At 37.7% G+C, this 16,249-nt stretch overlaps 1 protein-coding gene across 1 annotated transcript in view; it reads left to right on the top strand.

The window, feature by feature from the left end:
• The window catches only part of NEBL (nebulette), a 598,576-nt gene that overhangs the window by 290,763 nt on the left and 291,564 nt on the right, over positions 1 to 16,249 (top strand). The window contains exon 4 of the mRNA XM_006869894.1: positions 4,399 to 4,506. Within this exon, the coding sequence (XP_006869956.1) occupies positions 4,399 to 4,506 (108 nt within the window). The remainder of the gene's footprint in view (positions 1 to 4,398; positions 4,507 to 16,249) is intronic.

Here is a 16,249-nt window from a genome sequence, read left to right as displayed (position 1 = left end):
TTTTTCTTCATATAACCCAGCTTCTCAGATTATTTGCTCACCATACAGGTTGAATAAGTATGGTAAAGGAATACAACCTTGTCACACACCTGTCTTAACTTTAAACCATTCAGTGTTCCCATATTCTGTTTGAACAATTGCTTCTTGGACCAGGTACAGATTCCTCATGAGCACAATTAACTGTTCCAGAATATTTATACTTCTTAATGTTGTCCATCACTTGTCATGATCCACACAATCAAATGCCTTTGTTTAGTCAATAAAGCACGGGTAAACATTTTTCTGATATTTTCTGCTTTTAGCCAAGATCCATCAGACATCAGCAGTGATATCCCCTGTTTCACAGCCTCTTCTGAATCCAGCTTGAACCTCTGGAAGTTCTCTGTCAATGTATGATTATTATAGCTGTTTCTGTATTACCTTTAGCAAATCTTTGCTTGCATGGGATATCAAAGAGATTGTCCGATGATTTTCGCATTCCGTGGGGTCACCTCTCTTTGTAATGGGCACAAATATGGATCTCTCCCAAACAGTCAGCCAGATAGTTGTATTCCAAATTTCGCTCATCTACAACAATGGCATAGATGAGTGAGTGCCTCCTGTGCCTCCTCACTTTCTTGAAAGATTTCAATTTTTATTCCATCAATCCCGGGTGCCTTGTTCTTTGCCAATTCCTTCAATGCACCTTCAATGCAAAACCATTCCTTCAAATGGTTTGCTTGTGTCTTATGAATATGGAGAGCACCAAGGAATGGTAATCATCCAATCATCTCAAACCTTATGGTTATGGAATTTAATAGTTTTTCTTCTTACTACTTCATTTTGAAGCAAATGTGATGAAAACATCAACAGCAACAACAACAAAAAAGCAATAACTAAAAGAATATGTAATTGCACCTTCTCTGAACATAGTGTTAGGGATGCCAGAACTGGCTTAGAGGATTTTTCTTTATTTCTTCATGCTGATTGCCTTTACAGCCCTACCATCATTTTATTATTTTGGTATTCTGTGTCCTGATGCTAACTCCAAACTAATCTAGGCATATCACACTGGGAATGTACTGGTTTGAATATCTTCACACATGCTGGAAGGTGGGAGGGCTAGGAAGCTAATCACCTTTAATACTTTCTGTTGAAGAAAAATAATTCAGTTCATTTGATTTCTTTTTCATGGACGTAGTTAAAGTAAGGTTTTAGCACTTTAATAAATTTAAATGACAATATGAAGAGAAATGAGATATTCTGAAACTAGAAGTGATAAGTATATTTGGTATAATCTTTGTATAATAATCTGGGATTTATTTATTTTTCTTCCAAGTTCTGATTCCAGAGAATCTTTATTTCACTAGCCTCAAGGACAGTAATGTTTGAGAGGACTATTTAAATATGGATGTGACTAAACAAAAATATTCACTTGATACTCAGTCAAGAGAACTTTTCAAATGTTTACAGAAATGTATGCTTATAGAATCAAAAAAAGTTTTTGTTAGTTTCCTTGTTGTTATTACGTACAGTCTAGTCAGCTCTGACTCACAGCAACCCTATATAGGGTTTCCAAGGAGTGGATTCTGGGTTTGAAATGCCAACCTTGTGATTAGCAGTCTAGTGCTTACCTTACCAGTACCACACCAGTACTTCTGCCTTAAATAGTAATTATTAATTTAAATGTTAATTGACAGCTGGTAATTGTGGTGTTGGAGGAAAATATTGAAAGTGCCATGGGCTGCCAAAAGAACCAACAGATCTGTGTTGGAAGAAGTGTGCAGCCAGAGTGCTACTTGGAGGCCAGGATGGTCAACCTTTGTCTCTCATACTTGGGACATATTGTCAGGAGGGACCAGTCACTGGAAAATGATATCATGTTTGGTAAGGAGAAGGGTCAGAGAAAAAGAGTAAGATCCCTAACCAGATGGATTGGCCAAGTGGCAGCATCAGTGGACTCAAGCGTGGCAACAATAGTGAGGTTGGCCCAGGATTGGGCATTGTTTCATTCTGCTGTGGATAAGGTCACTATGAGTGGGTATTGACTTGATGTCACCTAACAACAGCAACAATTGTGACTACAAAGGAGCTCAGTGTTTAAATGCTTGGATGCTAAGTCAAATGTGGGTGGTTTGCATCTACCCAGCACCTCTGAAGGCAAAAAGACCTGGGGATCCATTCCATAAAAATGACAGCCTAGGAGACTCCACAGGGCAGTTCTACCCTGTCCTGGAGGGAGGGGTGCTATGAGTTGAAATCAACTTGATGGCACACAGTAGTCATTGTGACTGTAAAATGGAAATTTATACAGCTTAGAATATGCTTCCATATTTCTTGATCTCTATCTAGGTTTAAAAAAAATAAGAACAGCTCAAATGGGGTAACCATTCAGCCATTACTAAGTAGACTGTTAACTGTGGTGACAATTATTATAATTCTAATAACAGGAGATGGGTTCTATGAATCAACATAATCTGTTCCAGCCCCTCTGGAAAATGTGAAATTTAATTTCACTCGATTGTAATTAGAAAAGAAATATATTTAAATACCAAACAAACAAAAAATTCTTAGGAAGACTTTAGAAGAATTGATGCATTTGAGTTATGGTGTTGGAGGAGAATATTTAAAAGTACCATGGACTGCCCAAAGAACAAACAAATCTGTGTTGGAAGAAGTACAACCAGAGTGTTCATTGGAAGCCAAGATGGCCACATTTTGTCTCTCATACTTAGGACATACTATTTTGGGGACCAATCCCTGGAGAAGGATATTATGTTTGGTAAAGTGGAGGGTTAGAGAATAAGAGGAAGAATCCCAATGAGATGGATTGGCACAGTGGCAGCAGCAGTGGGCTTAAGTGTCGCTAACAATTGTGGGATTGGCCCAGGACTGGGCAGTGTTTTGTTCTGTTGTGCATACGGTTACTATAGGTACTGACTCGATGGCACCTAACAACAACAACAACAACAACAACAACAATCATAGACTTATTTTTTGTTTTAGGAAATAGAATGAAAACTTAAGGACAGAGCTTAGTGTTAATGATGTTGTATGTTTACCTCCTCCATAAGGTGGTCCAAGCTCAAAGAGATGCTTTGTGACTGACAAGACTATACTAAGAGCAGTAGATTTCACTTCTTTTCCCACAGCATTTTCTTTAGTAGCAGTAGTAACATTAATTATGATAATAATAGTAACTATTATGGACCACACTTCTTGCCTGCTCTCTGCAAGGTACATAGTTGATCTGGTCATTTGGTCCTGTCCTTGGTGTGGTTGTTAGCTACTGTTGAGACATCTCATGCCCAACAGAACAAAATGCTGCCAGGTCGTGTTCCATCCCCAGGATTGATTGCAGGTCAAACCCTGGCGATCTACGGGGCTTTGATTGGCTGATTTTTAAAAGTAGATTGCCAGACTCTTCCTCCAAGTCTGTGTTAGTCTGGATGCTCTGCTGAACCCTGTTTGCATCTTTGTTGTTGTTGTTGTAGTTGGAAAGTGCTGTCGAGTCTGTTCCAACTCATAGCAGCACTGTATAGGCTTTCCAAAGAGCAAATGATGAGTTTGAACCACCCACCTTGTGGCTGAAACTGACCTTGGAGTCAGTGCATTCTCCTCCTGCACCACACACAGCCACCATAGCAGCCCACCAACGTCTGTGGACAGATGGGTGGTGATTACACCTGAGGTGCATTAGCCAGAAATGGAACCTGGGTCTCCCTCAGAGAAGGTGAGAATTATACCATGGAACCACCAATGCCACAAATCCTATCCTCACAACCTCACATCACTAACATTACCATCCTCATTATCATAACCGTAACAGTTTTTACAAATGAGACCACCAAAACACAGTGTGGTTGAATAACTTGCCTGTTGTTGTTAAGTGCCATCATGTCAGTCCTGACTCATCACATTCCTGTATAGGGTTTCAGAGGCTGTAAATCGTTGTGGTGTCCTAGTATGGTGCTGTCGGATAAGCACTGTACCGGAAGGTCAGTGGTTCCAAGTCACCCGCTGCTTCTTGGAAACCCTATACAGCATCATTAAGAGTTGGAACTGACTTTTCAGCACTTAACAACAACAAATCTTTGTGGGAGCAGAAAGCCTTATCTTTTTCCCTAGGAACAGCTGGTGAGTTCAAACCACTGACCTTATGGTTGGCAGTCCTATGTTTTTCCTACAGAGCCACTGCACTCCCAGAATAACTTGCCTGAGTTGAAACATATATAGTAAGTGGAGGAGCTGGGATACAAACCAGGTAGGAAGTCTGGCTCCTGAGTCTAGGTTTTTGTCCCATTCTGCATAGAACTGTGTTGGAAGGCCTTTGTACTGACTGAGCAGTTTTAGCAGCTTCTTTGACTCACAGTCCATCTTGACTGGTTTTTTAATCCTTTTACTTTCCTCTTCTCTTAGGTCAAGTACAAAAGAGATTTTGAAGAAAGTAAAGGGAGAGGCTTCAGCATTGTTACAGACACTCCTGAACTACAGAGGCTGAAGAGGACTCAGGAACAAATCAGCAATGTAGGTGCCCATTTACTCAGTGACATCAGAACCCAAGCTTGTGATTCTGAATGAGAAAGTGAGGCTGGGTGACTTGGGCCTGGGTGACTTGCTATGGTATGGTATGCATGTTGTACTCGGCACTCATAAACATGTCAGCTTCACCTTGTATGTGTCTTCCATTTGATTTTATCACAGTTATCTATAACCTACCACTTTAGTTATCAGAATGATACACAAATGCGCATTCAGAAAAATAGTCACTGCTATTAAAAATAGTTATTGTAATATAATATCTGCTTCTCCGATTTTGAATACAAAACCCAGATAGTTAACTTTTGCTATAAATAAGCGTACAAAATATACGGATAAGATGAGAAAGCTTGAAAAAATCTTTTATGTACTAATTATGCATGTATTAGATTTTATACTTTAAGTTAGGTATTTGTTCAAATGAGGTGTTACATCTGCTTTTAAAAAACATTTATATGTGCATTGCTTTGTGCTTGGAAGTGGGATCTTATTTAGTAATGTATTTTTGTTGAACAAGAAAATTAAGACTAACAGTTTAAAACATGCCAGAGATTCAGAAGTGTTAATTCAGGTAGAGCAACTGCTCTTCTTAATTTTTATAATTTATACCATTAACTAATTGTATTCAAAATTATAAGTGTGTCAAAGGTATTTTTGTTCCAGATAAAAATTATGTGTGTTAAGTATCAAATAGGAAATATGAATTAATATCAACAATTGTGTATGTGATTTAAAAGTTATGAGCAAATGTGTAAAAATCATACCGTTTTTCATGAGAAGTGAATTTTGTAGTCATTAAAATTTGTTTATCTAGATGTTATAAATGTAGTTCTAATTTCCAGGAGATGTTTTATTGGCAGATGTTTTTTTTAACTCACTGATAATATATATGAAATTCTGGTGTGGCACTGTAGGATAAGCACTGTATTGCTCACTACAAGGTCGGCAGTTCAAACCTACCAGCTGCTCTTCAGAAACCCAATACAGTGTTGCTGTGTGTGGGAAACAACTAGACATTTAACAACAACATATATATTTGTTATTGTTGTTAAGTGCCATTGAGTTATTTTTGACTCATAGCAACCCTGTATAGGGTGTCTGAGAGGTGGCTGGTGAGTTTGAACCACTGACATTTCTGTTCAAAGGACCTTGTGGTCCAGTGCTTAGCTTATCCTATAGCACCATGCCAGGACTCTATGTATGTATGTATGTATGTATGTATGTATGAATGTATGTATGTATAGATAGATAGATAGATAGATAGATAGATAGATAGTGACAATTTACAGCTAGGTTAGCATATAATTTGAGAAAAAAATATTTGTGAAAAGTTCAAAACCAATTCCTTGATGTCTAAAAAAATAAGGGAGTGTGGATAAACAGAGTAAACAATTTGGCCATACTTAACCATTATTTTCTCTTTAAGTGAATATTTTCTCTTAATAAGGACTTTTTCCTTAGAAAGGAAGGACTGAATTTTGTGGATTTATGTCTTTGTCTTCGGTCATTATAATATCCCATCCCAACAGACCACCAATCATAAATACTAAAGATTACTACCTTCACCTTTCTTCTTTTTCATTCTTTTTTTAATCAACAGTGAATTTCACTTTAAAATGACATGCAATTAGAGCTATATTCCATCAGCCATTAAATTCAGTAGTGTTTTTCTTTTCTTTATCTTTGGAGAACTTTATTTTTTTAATTAGAAAAATGCTGCAGAAAGCCAAATTAGACCATAAATCTTCAACTATCTTAGAGGTTTATTTAAAAAAGAAATAAATATGTATTTCTGCTTAAGAAACCCACATGACACCTAACATAAGGACTGCAGCTGGTTTCAAGGTAAGCATTTTAATTTATATTCAAATTAATTCAATATTCGTATTTAATAAGAAAACTGACCATTTCATCAACCTTTATCATTAGCAGGAATATACATTTTATTCAATACCAGAGATCATTTGCAGATTCCTTCTTAATTATGCAAACACCCCTATAACACAGGTACGTATATATCTCTATTATATACATAGCTGTATATACAAAAAATATTAAGATTGAGCATATAATTTAGACAGAAATTTTTTTGCATGGTCTTGATATTAGTAACCATAGCAATCTTTTATTTAATTTCTAATGTTGGTTTATAAAAAAAGTTTTTGTTGTGAATTGAGTGATAGTTTACATGGGAGAACATTGGTTTTACACTCATCCTATGGTATTTCGTTTCATTGCAATGATTACAATTCCCTCTGTGCACTATCATTCAAAGGTATTTGCTTCTTTTCCCTCTTTTTTTTTTTTTTTTAATGTATACAAAACACTCAGGAATATATGCTTATTTAAGCAACCAATGGGCAGATTATCTACAAGCCTGCTTCCTGGTCACCACCAAATAGTATTTCTCTTTCCATGAGTCTAGAATCTTCAGCTGCTCTATCTCTCCATGTGACATCTCTGCCTCCATCTCTGGTGTTGTGGCTTCTCTGGATAGGGTCTCACATTCCACTTGTGCTTTTCTCCTTTGATGGTTCTAAGGTCCTCTGTTCCTGGAATGTAAGATCATCTACTCCCTCCTTTATGTTGCAAAACTTCTACCTTTACAGTTGCGACAATCAAAATTAGTCATGATAACAATTACTCACTATTGAATCATAAGAACCAGACCTGTCTACATAAGATGAAAACTATTCAGTGAGGATTCTACCTTGTCCCCCCCCCCCACACACACACACTGAAACTAAACTCCTTCTAGAAAACTTGTAAGCCAGTCACTTTGTGCTTTTATAGCCCCCCTCTCCCCATTTTAGGTAGCCAATGTCTAAGCTGCCCATCCCTATCAACTCTGTGTGCAGAGGGGATAAAGCTGATACTTGATGTGAAAATTCCTTTCCTCTCAGTTGGTATTTTGAGCTACTACATAAGTATAGGTCAAGTTCATAGAATTGTAGAAATTTACATTTATCTTTTTTTTTTTTTTTAATCTTCCTCTAGTTGAGTTCTGATCATCAAGCCATTGAAGCTAGGTCAAATGGGTACTATCTGCAAGTTTGGGCATTCTTGTGCATCTCCCCCTCGACTTCATATCAGCTGGATGCTTCATTCTCAGCTAAAGCCCTCCAAGGCTTGGTCCTTGTCCATGGGTTCAGGAATCCCCAGGTCTCACCATCCTTTGGACCAACTGGCCCTTTCTCTTCTCACTCTCATCTCCAGGTCAACGGGAGTAACCACAGCAATCTTAAAAGTAGTTCTCTTAACCATATTAATGTTTGGATGGCAAAAAGATACAGATTTCACAATATTACTGTTCGGTATCTGCTGAAAAAACAAAAACATCAAACCCACTGCCATCTAGTTGATTCCAGTAGTGACTCATAGGACAGAGCAGAACTGATGCATAGGACTGCTGAGGCTGTCCATCTTTACATAAGCAGACGGCCTCATCTTTCTCCCGTGGAGTGACTGCTGGGTTCAAACAACCAACTTTTTTGGTAGCAGCCCAATGCTTAAAAAGCCGCATATCCAGGTGAGTAATTGCTGTGTTGTTAAGTGCCGTCGAGTCAGTTCCCACTCATAGTGGCTCTATACAGGGTTTCCGAGGACCAATTGGTAAGGTTGAACTGCTGACTTTGTGGTTCAAACTGACCTTGTGATCCATCCAGTGCTTTATTCCACAGTACCATACCAGGTGAATTGTTGTTGTTAAATGTTGTCTAGTTGGTACAACTCATAGCAACTCTGTATAGGGTTTCTGAGGATGTAAATCTTTAAGGGGGAAGAAAAAGCGCCTCATCTTTCTCCCTCAGAGCAGCTGGTTTGTTTGAACTGGTGACCTTATGGTTAGCAGTCCAACTCATAATTCATTATAGTACCGGAGATCCTTAGGTGAGTAGTGGAAGCTGTTAATTATTTTGAGGATGAATGAATTTATTGAGAATGAATTTATTGTAGTATATATAAGCCCTGGACTGCTAACCACAATATCAGCAATTCAAACCCACCAGCCTCTGCTTGGAAACCCTATATAGGATTGCTATAAGTCAGAACCCACTTGACAGCACTTAGCGCTGTAGGATAAGCATTGAACGGTAAGGTTGGTTTGAACTTAACAGCACTTAACAACAACAATGAATTTGCTAGTCGTTGCTAAGGCTGCAACTTCTTGAATACTCTCAGTGTTTTCCATATTATTCAGGCATATTTTCCTTTAAGAAACTCAATTGATCACACAAAGGTGGTGCTTTGACTAGCCCAGGTTTCCATATTTCCTTGAAATTAACCTGGACACTGAAATATATTGGCCAAATCCAGACAGGTATTTTTGACAGTGGCCTGGATTGTGTCTGCTTTCAGAGGAAGGTACGAATGTGTCCAGATGGGAGAGATACCAGAATCTTTCTGCTGGGGCGACTGGAATGGAGCTGAGTCCCCCTGAAGTAATAAGAGATAGTAGACTTGGGAGCCTTACATTTGAGCTTCAAATTTAGTATAGGCTGATGCAGGTGGCCCAGCTAAATCAGGGATCTTTGTTTGCAATCTTTAATTTTTTTGTTTGCTTTATTTTCTTATTTGTTTTTAGTTTAGTTTTTTTTTTTTTTTTTTTTAATCTTTTAATATTGTTTGGATCTTTCTAAGCTGCCTTTAATCCCCTTGGCCGAAAGCAAGTATAAAGACATAAAACAGTGGATTTAATGACAACTCTTCAGTATTTTGGGTAATATGTTATGGATGAACGGGCATTTTTGATTGCTCGTATCTGTCAGTGTTATGAAATTTTTTCAGCTACTCTTCTCTTCTTTTATCCAGGATTTCACATCATTTGGAAATGCTCACTCAGTCTGCATATGTTACTGAGGTATGGGATAAAATACATCTGTAAATTTCAAATTGTGTGTGTAATGAAGGGGGTTAGAGTGGGTTTGCCCTGGCTGCTTTTTTCTGGTATCTATGACAACGTATTGAACATGGAAGATTTATTAAATACTGCAATTTAAAATTCTTCTGCTATGTTACCCACTTAGTATAGTTGCAGGAAGAACAACAAAAGAGGCTGGGTTTCAGAATTTACTGAATGGTTGGAAAGAAACAGAACTTGGTTTCTAAATTTTTGAAGAAAGGGTTTTGTTTTGTTTCCCTCCCCCAAATTCCAGGAGATAGCTTTATTTTATTTAACATATTAATATTCAGACAGAATTTGATTGGTTGCTTATGAGGTCAAGTATTGGACTTGGGAACTATTCCTAGGGGAAGCCAGGAAACCCAGCCAAACCACTTGGCTGAAGGTAACATTGAGAAGTCCAGGCTTTGCTTAAAGCAGAATGAAACATGGCAGTCATCATGGGCAATGCTGACTAGGGGCTTTGTAGAGGTGAGCTTGACACTACCAGTTTTCATAACTAGGTCACCTAAGGTCCCCAATTCTAAGGCATGAATTCACAAATGGCAGATGTATCCTAGTAAATCTCCATACTTTCTTTATTTAGGTCTATTTTATGAAAAATCTCTTAATGGATATTGCTCAAACACAAACTGAGGAATACTCTGTCGTTCAGCATTTGAAAACCCATTCATCTGTTACAATGATAGTTCTAACTCTGGTGGGTATTTGTCTATGCTGTTTCTAATTTCAGGTGGTTACCACCTTTAAGTGGATAAGTAGTGCCTGGAGGCTACCTGCAGCAGTATTGCCAAGCACAATGACTGTCACACATTTACTCTAAGGACTCAGTCTAGTCGTGAGAAGATTATTATCGCGTTTCATTTTGCCTGTTTACACACGATTGTAAACTACACTCCCAATTAACTCAGACAGTCTGTGGATAAATTGTAAAATACAACAGTACAAACAGCAGAGAGAATTTACAACCTCTATGCTGCAGATAAAAACTAGATACTTGTTTTCTAATTTATTTTAGGAGGAGGAGAACTATCATATGGAAGAGAAGGGAAAAAAAATTGATGACAAAACATGTATTTTACAAACAGAAAGAAATAGTAAGTATACCATTATTTGATTTGTCAGGATATGTGCCTCTCCCCAACTCATAAAGGAAGCAATTGTGTGTGTTTGTGTGTGTGTGCGTGTGTCTGTCTGTCTGCATGTTTTCATCAAGTATGACTTTAGTTGGGAGTCTTTCAACTCCCTTTCCTTAGATTACTGGTCCACAGACAATACAGACAATAGTATTTTCACCTGTCCTGTATTCTTCTCTTTACCCTGTCATTATCTATAATTTTGGTTATCTATCCTGTTTCCCAATTAGCCTTTTTCTTTCTGTTCTCAATTCAGCATCCCCATTCATAAGAAATGCTAACTTGCTTTACAAGGAAAGCTAAGATTAGAGCCTTCTAAATATTGTAGGGGGAAAAAAAAAGTGTCTTTATAGTTTGAGATTGAAATGTAATTATTTTTAGCATTTTTATACAGATACATAATTTTTAATTGAATTCTTAGAATGCAAAACAAATTATACGTATATTAATAAGCTCACATGGATACTGCTGATTTAGTTTTCTGAGATTTTGTGAGTTAGCTTCAAAAATATTAGATTATCAGAACAAAACATTGCATAATAATTAAATAGCAGTGTCGGTGGGCTATTAAAAGATTTGATTCAAAGTTAGGTTGAGTGTTAAGGGTGAGCATGAGGGGTAGGGATGATTATCTAGGGATTTGGTCTCGGTTTGTAATTTAAATAAATCATTTTGACAGAGACTGACTGTAACCATGTTCAGGCTGCTGACAGTGTGAAATTGAGTTGTATGGTGGACAGAAGACAAGCAGTCAAGAGAAATCCCCAAAGGCGAAATTTGTTATGTAATTGGGTCAACTCATGCATGAGAAATGCATGCTAATTGTAAACTGGTGGCAAAATTATGGAGTATGAGGCAATTAGGTCTTATATTAACCCGCACAACTGATACAGACGGATTTTCCTTTTTTTTATATTCAGAAAATATGAAAACGTTTTATTTTTTTTGTAAAAAGGTAAAATTTAGAAAGTTATTCATTGTTGAAGCCAATGATTTAATTCTATTTCTTATACAGGAAGCATACATGTTTTATAACTAGTGAAAATTTGATATGAAAGCTTCTAATTTTGAGTTACAAAGTTTAGTACACTAAGTAGCTTGAAGGAAGAATGAGGTGTTGTTTTTGGTGTAACTCTTAATTGAGTTCATTAATACAGGGTGTGGAGCCAGTGGTTTGGATTTCAGCCCATTGATTTAAGGTTAGTGTTTTCACAGAGTGAAGTCTAGTTTGTTTTAATGGATTGTACCTCATCTCCAACTCATCCCAGTCAGTCACTTCAATGTATTCCTGAGTAATGTTGGGTCAGTAGCATTACCTTTAAAGGCAAAGATCAATTATGTCAAAGAAAAATGATAGGGCAATAACACATATTTTTCTTATAATACCTAACACATGTATGAATGGTTCATTCATTTAGAAACACTTTGACATACCCCGTCTAATTAGATCCGCTGAATACCTCTCCTTAGGGAAAGTATTTCTATGAGAACTACTTATACTTTCATGAGAAAAATGTATGGAAAATTAGCTTTTGGTCCTTTCTTGTTTCCAAATCTATGGTTTCCCTTACACCTGGTTTTGCTTTATTTTTTCATGTAGGACAGAACTTCAGAGGTTGATCTCTTCCTTTTATCCTCAATTTTTAGCCACAGTCACTTAAATAGTAAATTCATCCCAGATCACTTATTCCTTGAGCAAGTATTAAGAGCTGTGGTCGTAAAAAATGGCATTGTTTAAAGGAGAGGTTTGAGAAGGGCCCCATAATAAAAGGATTAACATACATGATTTCTTTTTGGAAACAGAGGCCAGGGATCTAGCAAACCTTTTCTAGAGTTTCTTTTGTGAAACCCATTTGCCCCTTCCTTTTTTTCCTGAGTCTGCTGTATGCAGGTGCTTGTCCTTCCTGAGTTATTGCAGTGCTTCCTAATTGGCCTTATCTCCTTCCAGACTCTCCCGGTTCCTTCTATTGTATCTTAAACACTGTCACCAGATGAGAGCCTTTCTAAAATATCTCTTTCATCAAGGCCCTAATTATGACCTACTAAAAAAAAAAAAAAAAAAAAGGAGAAAAGAAAAACTATCCTTGAGCCTCCACTTTGAGTAGGATAAAGCCTAATCTCTTAAATCCTTTAATCCTGACTCTAAGGACCCTCCACGATCTGCTCTTAAATGATTTTTCACCTTATCTTTCACTACTTTTCAATACCATTCTCCCATTTTGTTTGGGCTTGTCTACTTACTTTACTCTAGGCTTTTGCATGAGTCATTTCCCTTATTTGGAATAATTTAACACTGTCCATAAATGACACTGTTTTCCCTAGACACACACTCAAATGCCAGCTATAGAAAAATCTTCCTCATCTATAAATTATTATATATGTATTTTTTGTGATAGTACTATGGTCTGTGAAGTCCTGGTGTGGCACAGTAGGATAAGCACTAGGCTGTGAGCCAAAAGATCGGTGGTTCAAGCCGACCAGCTGCTCCTCAGAAACCCCAAACAGGGTCGATGTGAGTCAGAACCAACTTGACAGCACTTAGTCTGTACCACTTGTTTCACACATTACAACCCATATTTTGATCTTAATTCATATTTTATGTGTCTTCTTTAACTTCAGGTCTTTTTCAGTGTAGGGTTTTGCATTTGAGCATGTTTAACTTGGTACATTGTACTTTATCTTTCTTGTCACTCCCTTGATTTAGACCCTTCTTAATCTTGCTTGAGGAACACTAATTCGCACTCAGGTGCTATACCTTGCTTGGACTAACTGGATGGAGCAAATGGTTAATGTACTTAGGTGACAACTGAAAGGATGGAGGGTTAGTCCTTCTAACATATGCAGAAGAAAGACCTGGCAATCAGTGTTGTTGTTATTGTCACTGTGAAGTGCTGTTGAGTTGGTTCTGACTCATAGTATAGGGTTTCCGAGGAGCAGCTGATGGGTTTGAACTGCCAACCTATGGTTCACAGTCCTGTGCTGATCTGACAGCCCTACACCAGAAGTACCTCTGAAAAATTAGTCATTGGAAATCCTGTGGTTCATAGTTCAACTCTAACATACAAGGAGTTGCCATGTGTCAAAGTTGACTTGAGGGCAATTGGTTACTTGTTTGGGTTATGGGAATAGTCTCTTGAGTAGTCTCCTTTGCTGAGGTATTGCCTTTCCTGTTAAGAATGAAATGCAAAGCCATTGTCATAGAGTGTGAGACTGCCCTTGATTTAGTGACAGCTAAGACCTTCACCTCAGTGCCCCTCCATCCATTTCAAACTTCTACCTGGAAGGACATTTGCACTTTCTTCCCATCTGTACTAAGTTCAGAGGATACCTTTTCTCTGACCTTGTTCTTTCTTTTGTCATTCTGGAAGTAGGGTTTTGATGAACAGTGGCTTTGAGAACTGTACTGGATATTTTCTTCCATCTAGCTGTAGGATAAGCACTGGACTACTAATTGTGCTAACCATGAGGTTGGCAATTCAACCCTATTATTGACTCATAGATACCACAGGTTTATCTGTGAATCAGAATCAACAGGCAGGCACACAACAGACTGAACTCTATGAAGATATGGACTGCCTTTTTCCTTATAGCTCTCTGGGCCTTGCCTGTGTCCAAATTTGATAAACAAATGAAATTGCCTTCATGTGTCAACACGTCTTTTTATCCTGACATTTCATTCTGGTAGGATAGTAGTTAAGTGATTAGCTGCTGCTAACTGAAAGTTTGGTAGTTCAAACCCACTATAGGCTGTCTTGGGAAGAAAGATCTGGCTGTCTGCTTCTGTAGAGATCGATGAGCTAGTCCTACTCTGTCATAAGGGGTTGCTATGAGTCAGAATTGGCTCAGCAACACCCAACAATAGCTCACTGGGCCACATGGTACAGACTCTGAGATCGTTTATCAGGACAGTACCTTATCAACATGCCTTTTTTTGATAATTTGATAAATGAATTCCCCAGCAGTGTGGGAATTTCCTTTTACAATGGAGATTATTATGTGGAGTTCTAATCTATATTTGTTTTACTCAGACATCCTTTCCAGTTCTACGCATATATCCCATCAATTTTCTTCTTTAAAACCCCTGGATCTTTCTTACGATCCGTTTTCCTCTAGCACAAGTTAGCTACTTAATAAGATACTTGCTCAGTAAATGACTAGATTATGTTAGGGTATTATTTATGTATTTACTACATTTCCTAACTTTTTATCCCCCCTTTTCTTTTTCAGAAGGATCTTTCTTTCCACACATTTTTTCCTTAAAAAAAAAAAATTTTTATTGTTGAGAATACACATGGCCAAACATAAACAAATTCAACAGTTTCTGCATGTATTGTTTAATGATGTTGATTGTTGTTGTTAAGTGCCGTTGAGTCAATTCTGACCCACAGTGACCCTGTATAGGGCTTCCAAGGAACAGCTGGTGAGTTTGAACCACCGACCTGGCAGTTCAAACGGCTTTGCAGTCTGGCACATTAACCCACAGCGCCACACCAGGACTCCAATGATGTTGATTGCATTCCTTGAATTATGCAACCATTCGCACCTTGATTTTGTGACCTGTTTCTCCTTTGTTAACTCACCACTTCCATGGGTTCTAATTTTTTAATTTCTTTTTGTTCATATGATGCCATATAGATTGATCTTAAAAGAACCCAAAGCTCAAGGCAGATATCTTTTGCTAGGTAAATTGCACTTTTGTTTGGTTTTAAGACTTAAGGGAGTATTTATGGTTTAAAGATTATGTTAGGGCAACATATGGGGTGGTGGTGGTGGTTATGTGCCATGGAGTCCGTTCTGACTCATAGCAACCCTGTGTAGGGTTTCCAAGGTTGTAAATCTTTGCTGGAATAGAAAGCCTCATCTGTCTCCTATGGAATGGCTGGTAGTTCTGAATTGCTGACCTTGAGATTAGCTGCCCGACTTGTAACCACTACACTACCAGAGCTCCTTAATTTTTAATTTTTAAATGCTATTTATTTTGTTGTTCTTGTTGAGAATACATATGACACCAAACCAACAGAGTCTACATGTATAAGTCAATACATTGATTCCATTTTTTTAATTGGACATCTTACCCTTATTTTTTAAACTGTTCTTCCCTCATAAACATAGACTCACTGTCCCCTAAGGTTCCTTTCTAACGTTTCATATTGTTGTTGTCTAATTTATCCCATGTAGATAGTTCTTAAATGAGTGTAATGCTCAAGGCAGACCTTTTGTTACTTTTGTACAGTTGTTGTTAAATGCTGTTGAGTTGTTTCTAACTCATAGCAATTCTGCGTAGGGTTTCTAAGGAGCAGCTGGTGGTTTGAACTGCTGACATTTCAGTTAGCAGTCCAGTGCTTCTCCTACACCATCACACCAAGACTTTGACCTTTTTACTAGTTAGGTAAACAGTTGTTTGGGATAATTTTGATTTAAGGTTTAAAGATGATCTCAGGGTAGTAGTTCCAGGTGTTCGTTTTCCATGGCGCCGGAAGTTTTGGAGTCCATGAAGATTTGGAATTCTGTTCTGCATTTACCACCTTTTGTTAAATATTCTTCTATGGAATCTTTGTTCAAAATGTTCAATATCAGTAACCAGGCACCATCCAGTTCTTCTGATATTATGTCACAGAAGTTCTTGGGGGAGAATGTGTTTATGGAGGCCATTAACCTCACAGTCCATATCCCGCTTCTAATCCTGACTTTCCTT

The sequence above is a fragment of the Chrysochloris asiatica genome, unplaced genomic scaffold (genome assembly GCF_000296735.1).
Source record: "Chrysochloris asiatica unplaced genomic scaffold, ChrAsi1.0 scaffold00137, whole genome shotgun sequence".
Taxonomy (NCBI): Eukaryota; Metazoa; Chordata; class Mammalia; order Afrosoricida; family Chrysochloridae; genus Chrysochloris; species Chrysochloris asiatica.
This window is presented reverse-complemented; position numbering and strand designations above follow the sequence as displayed.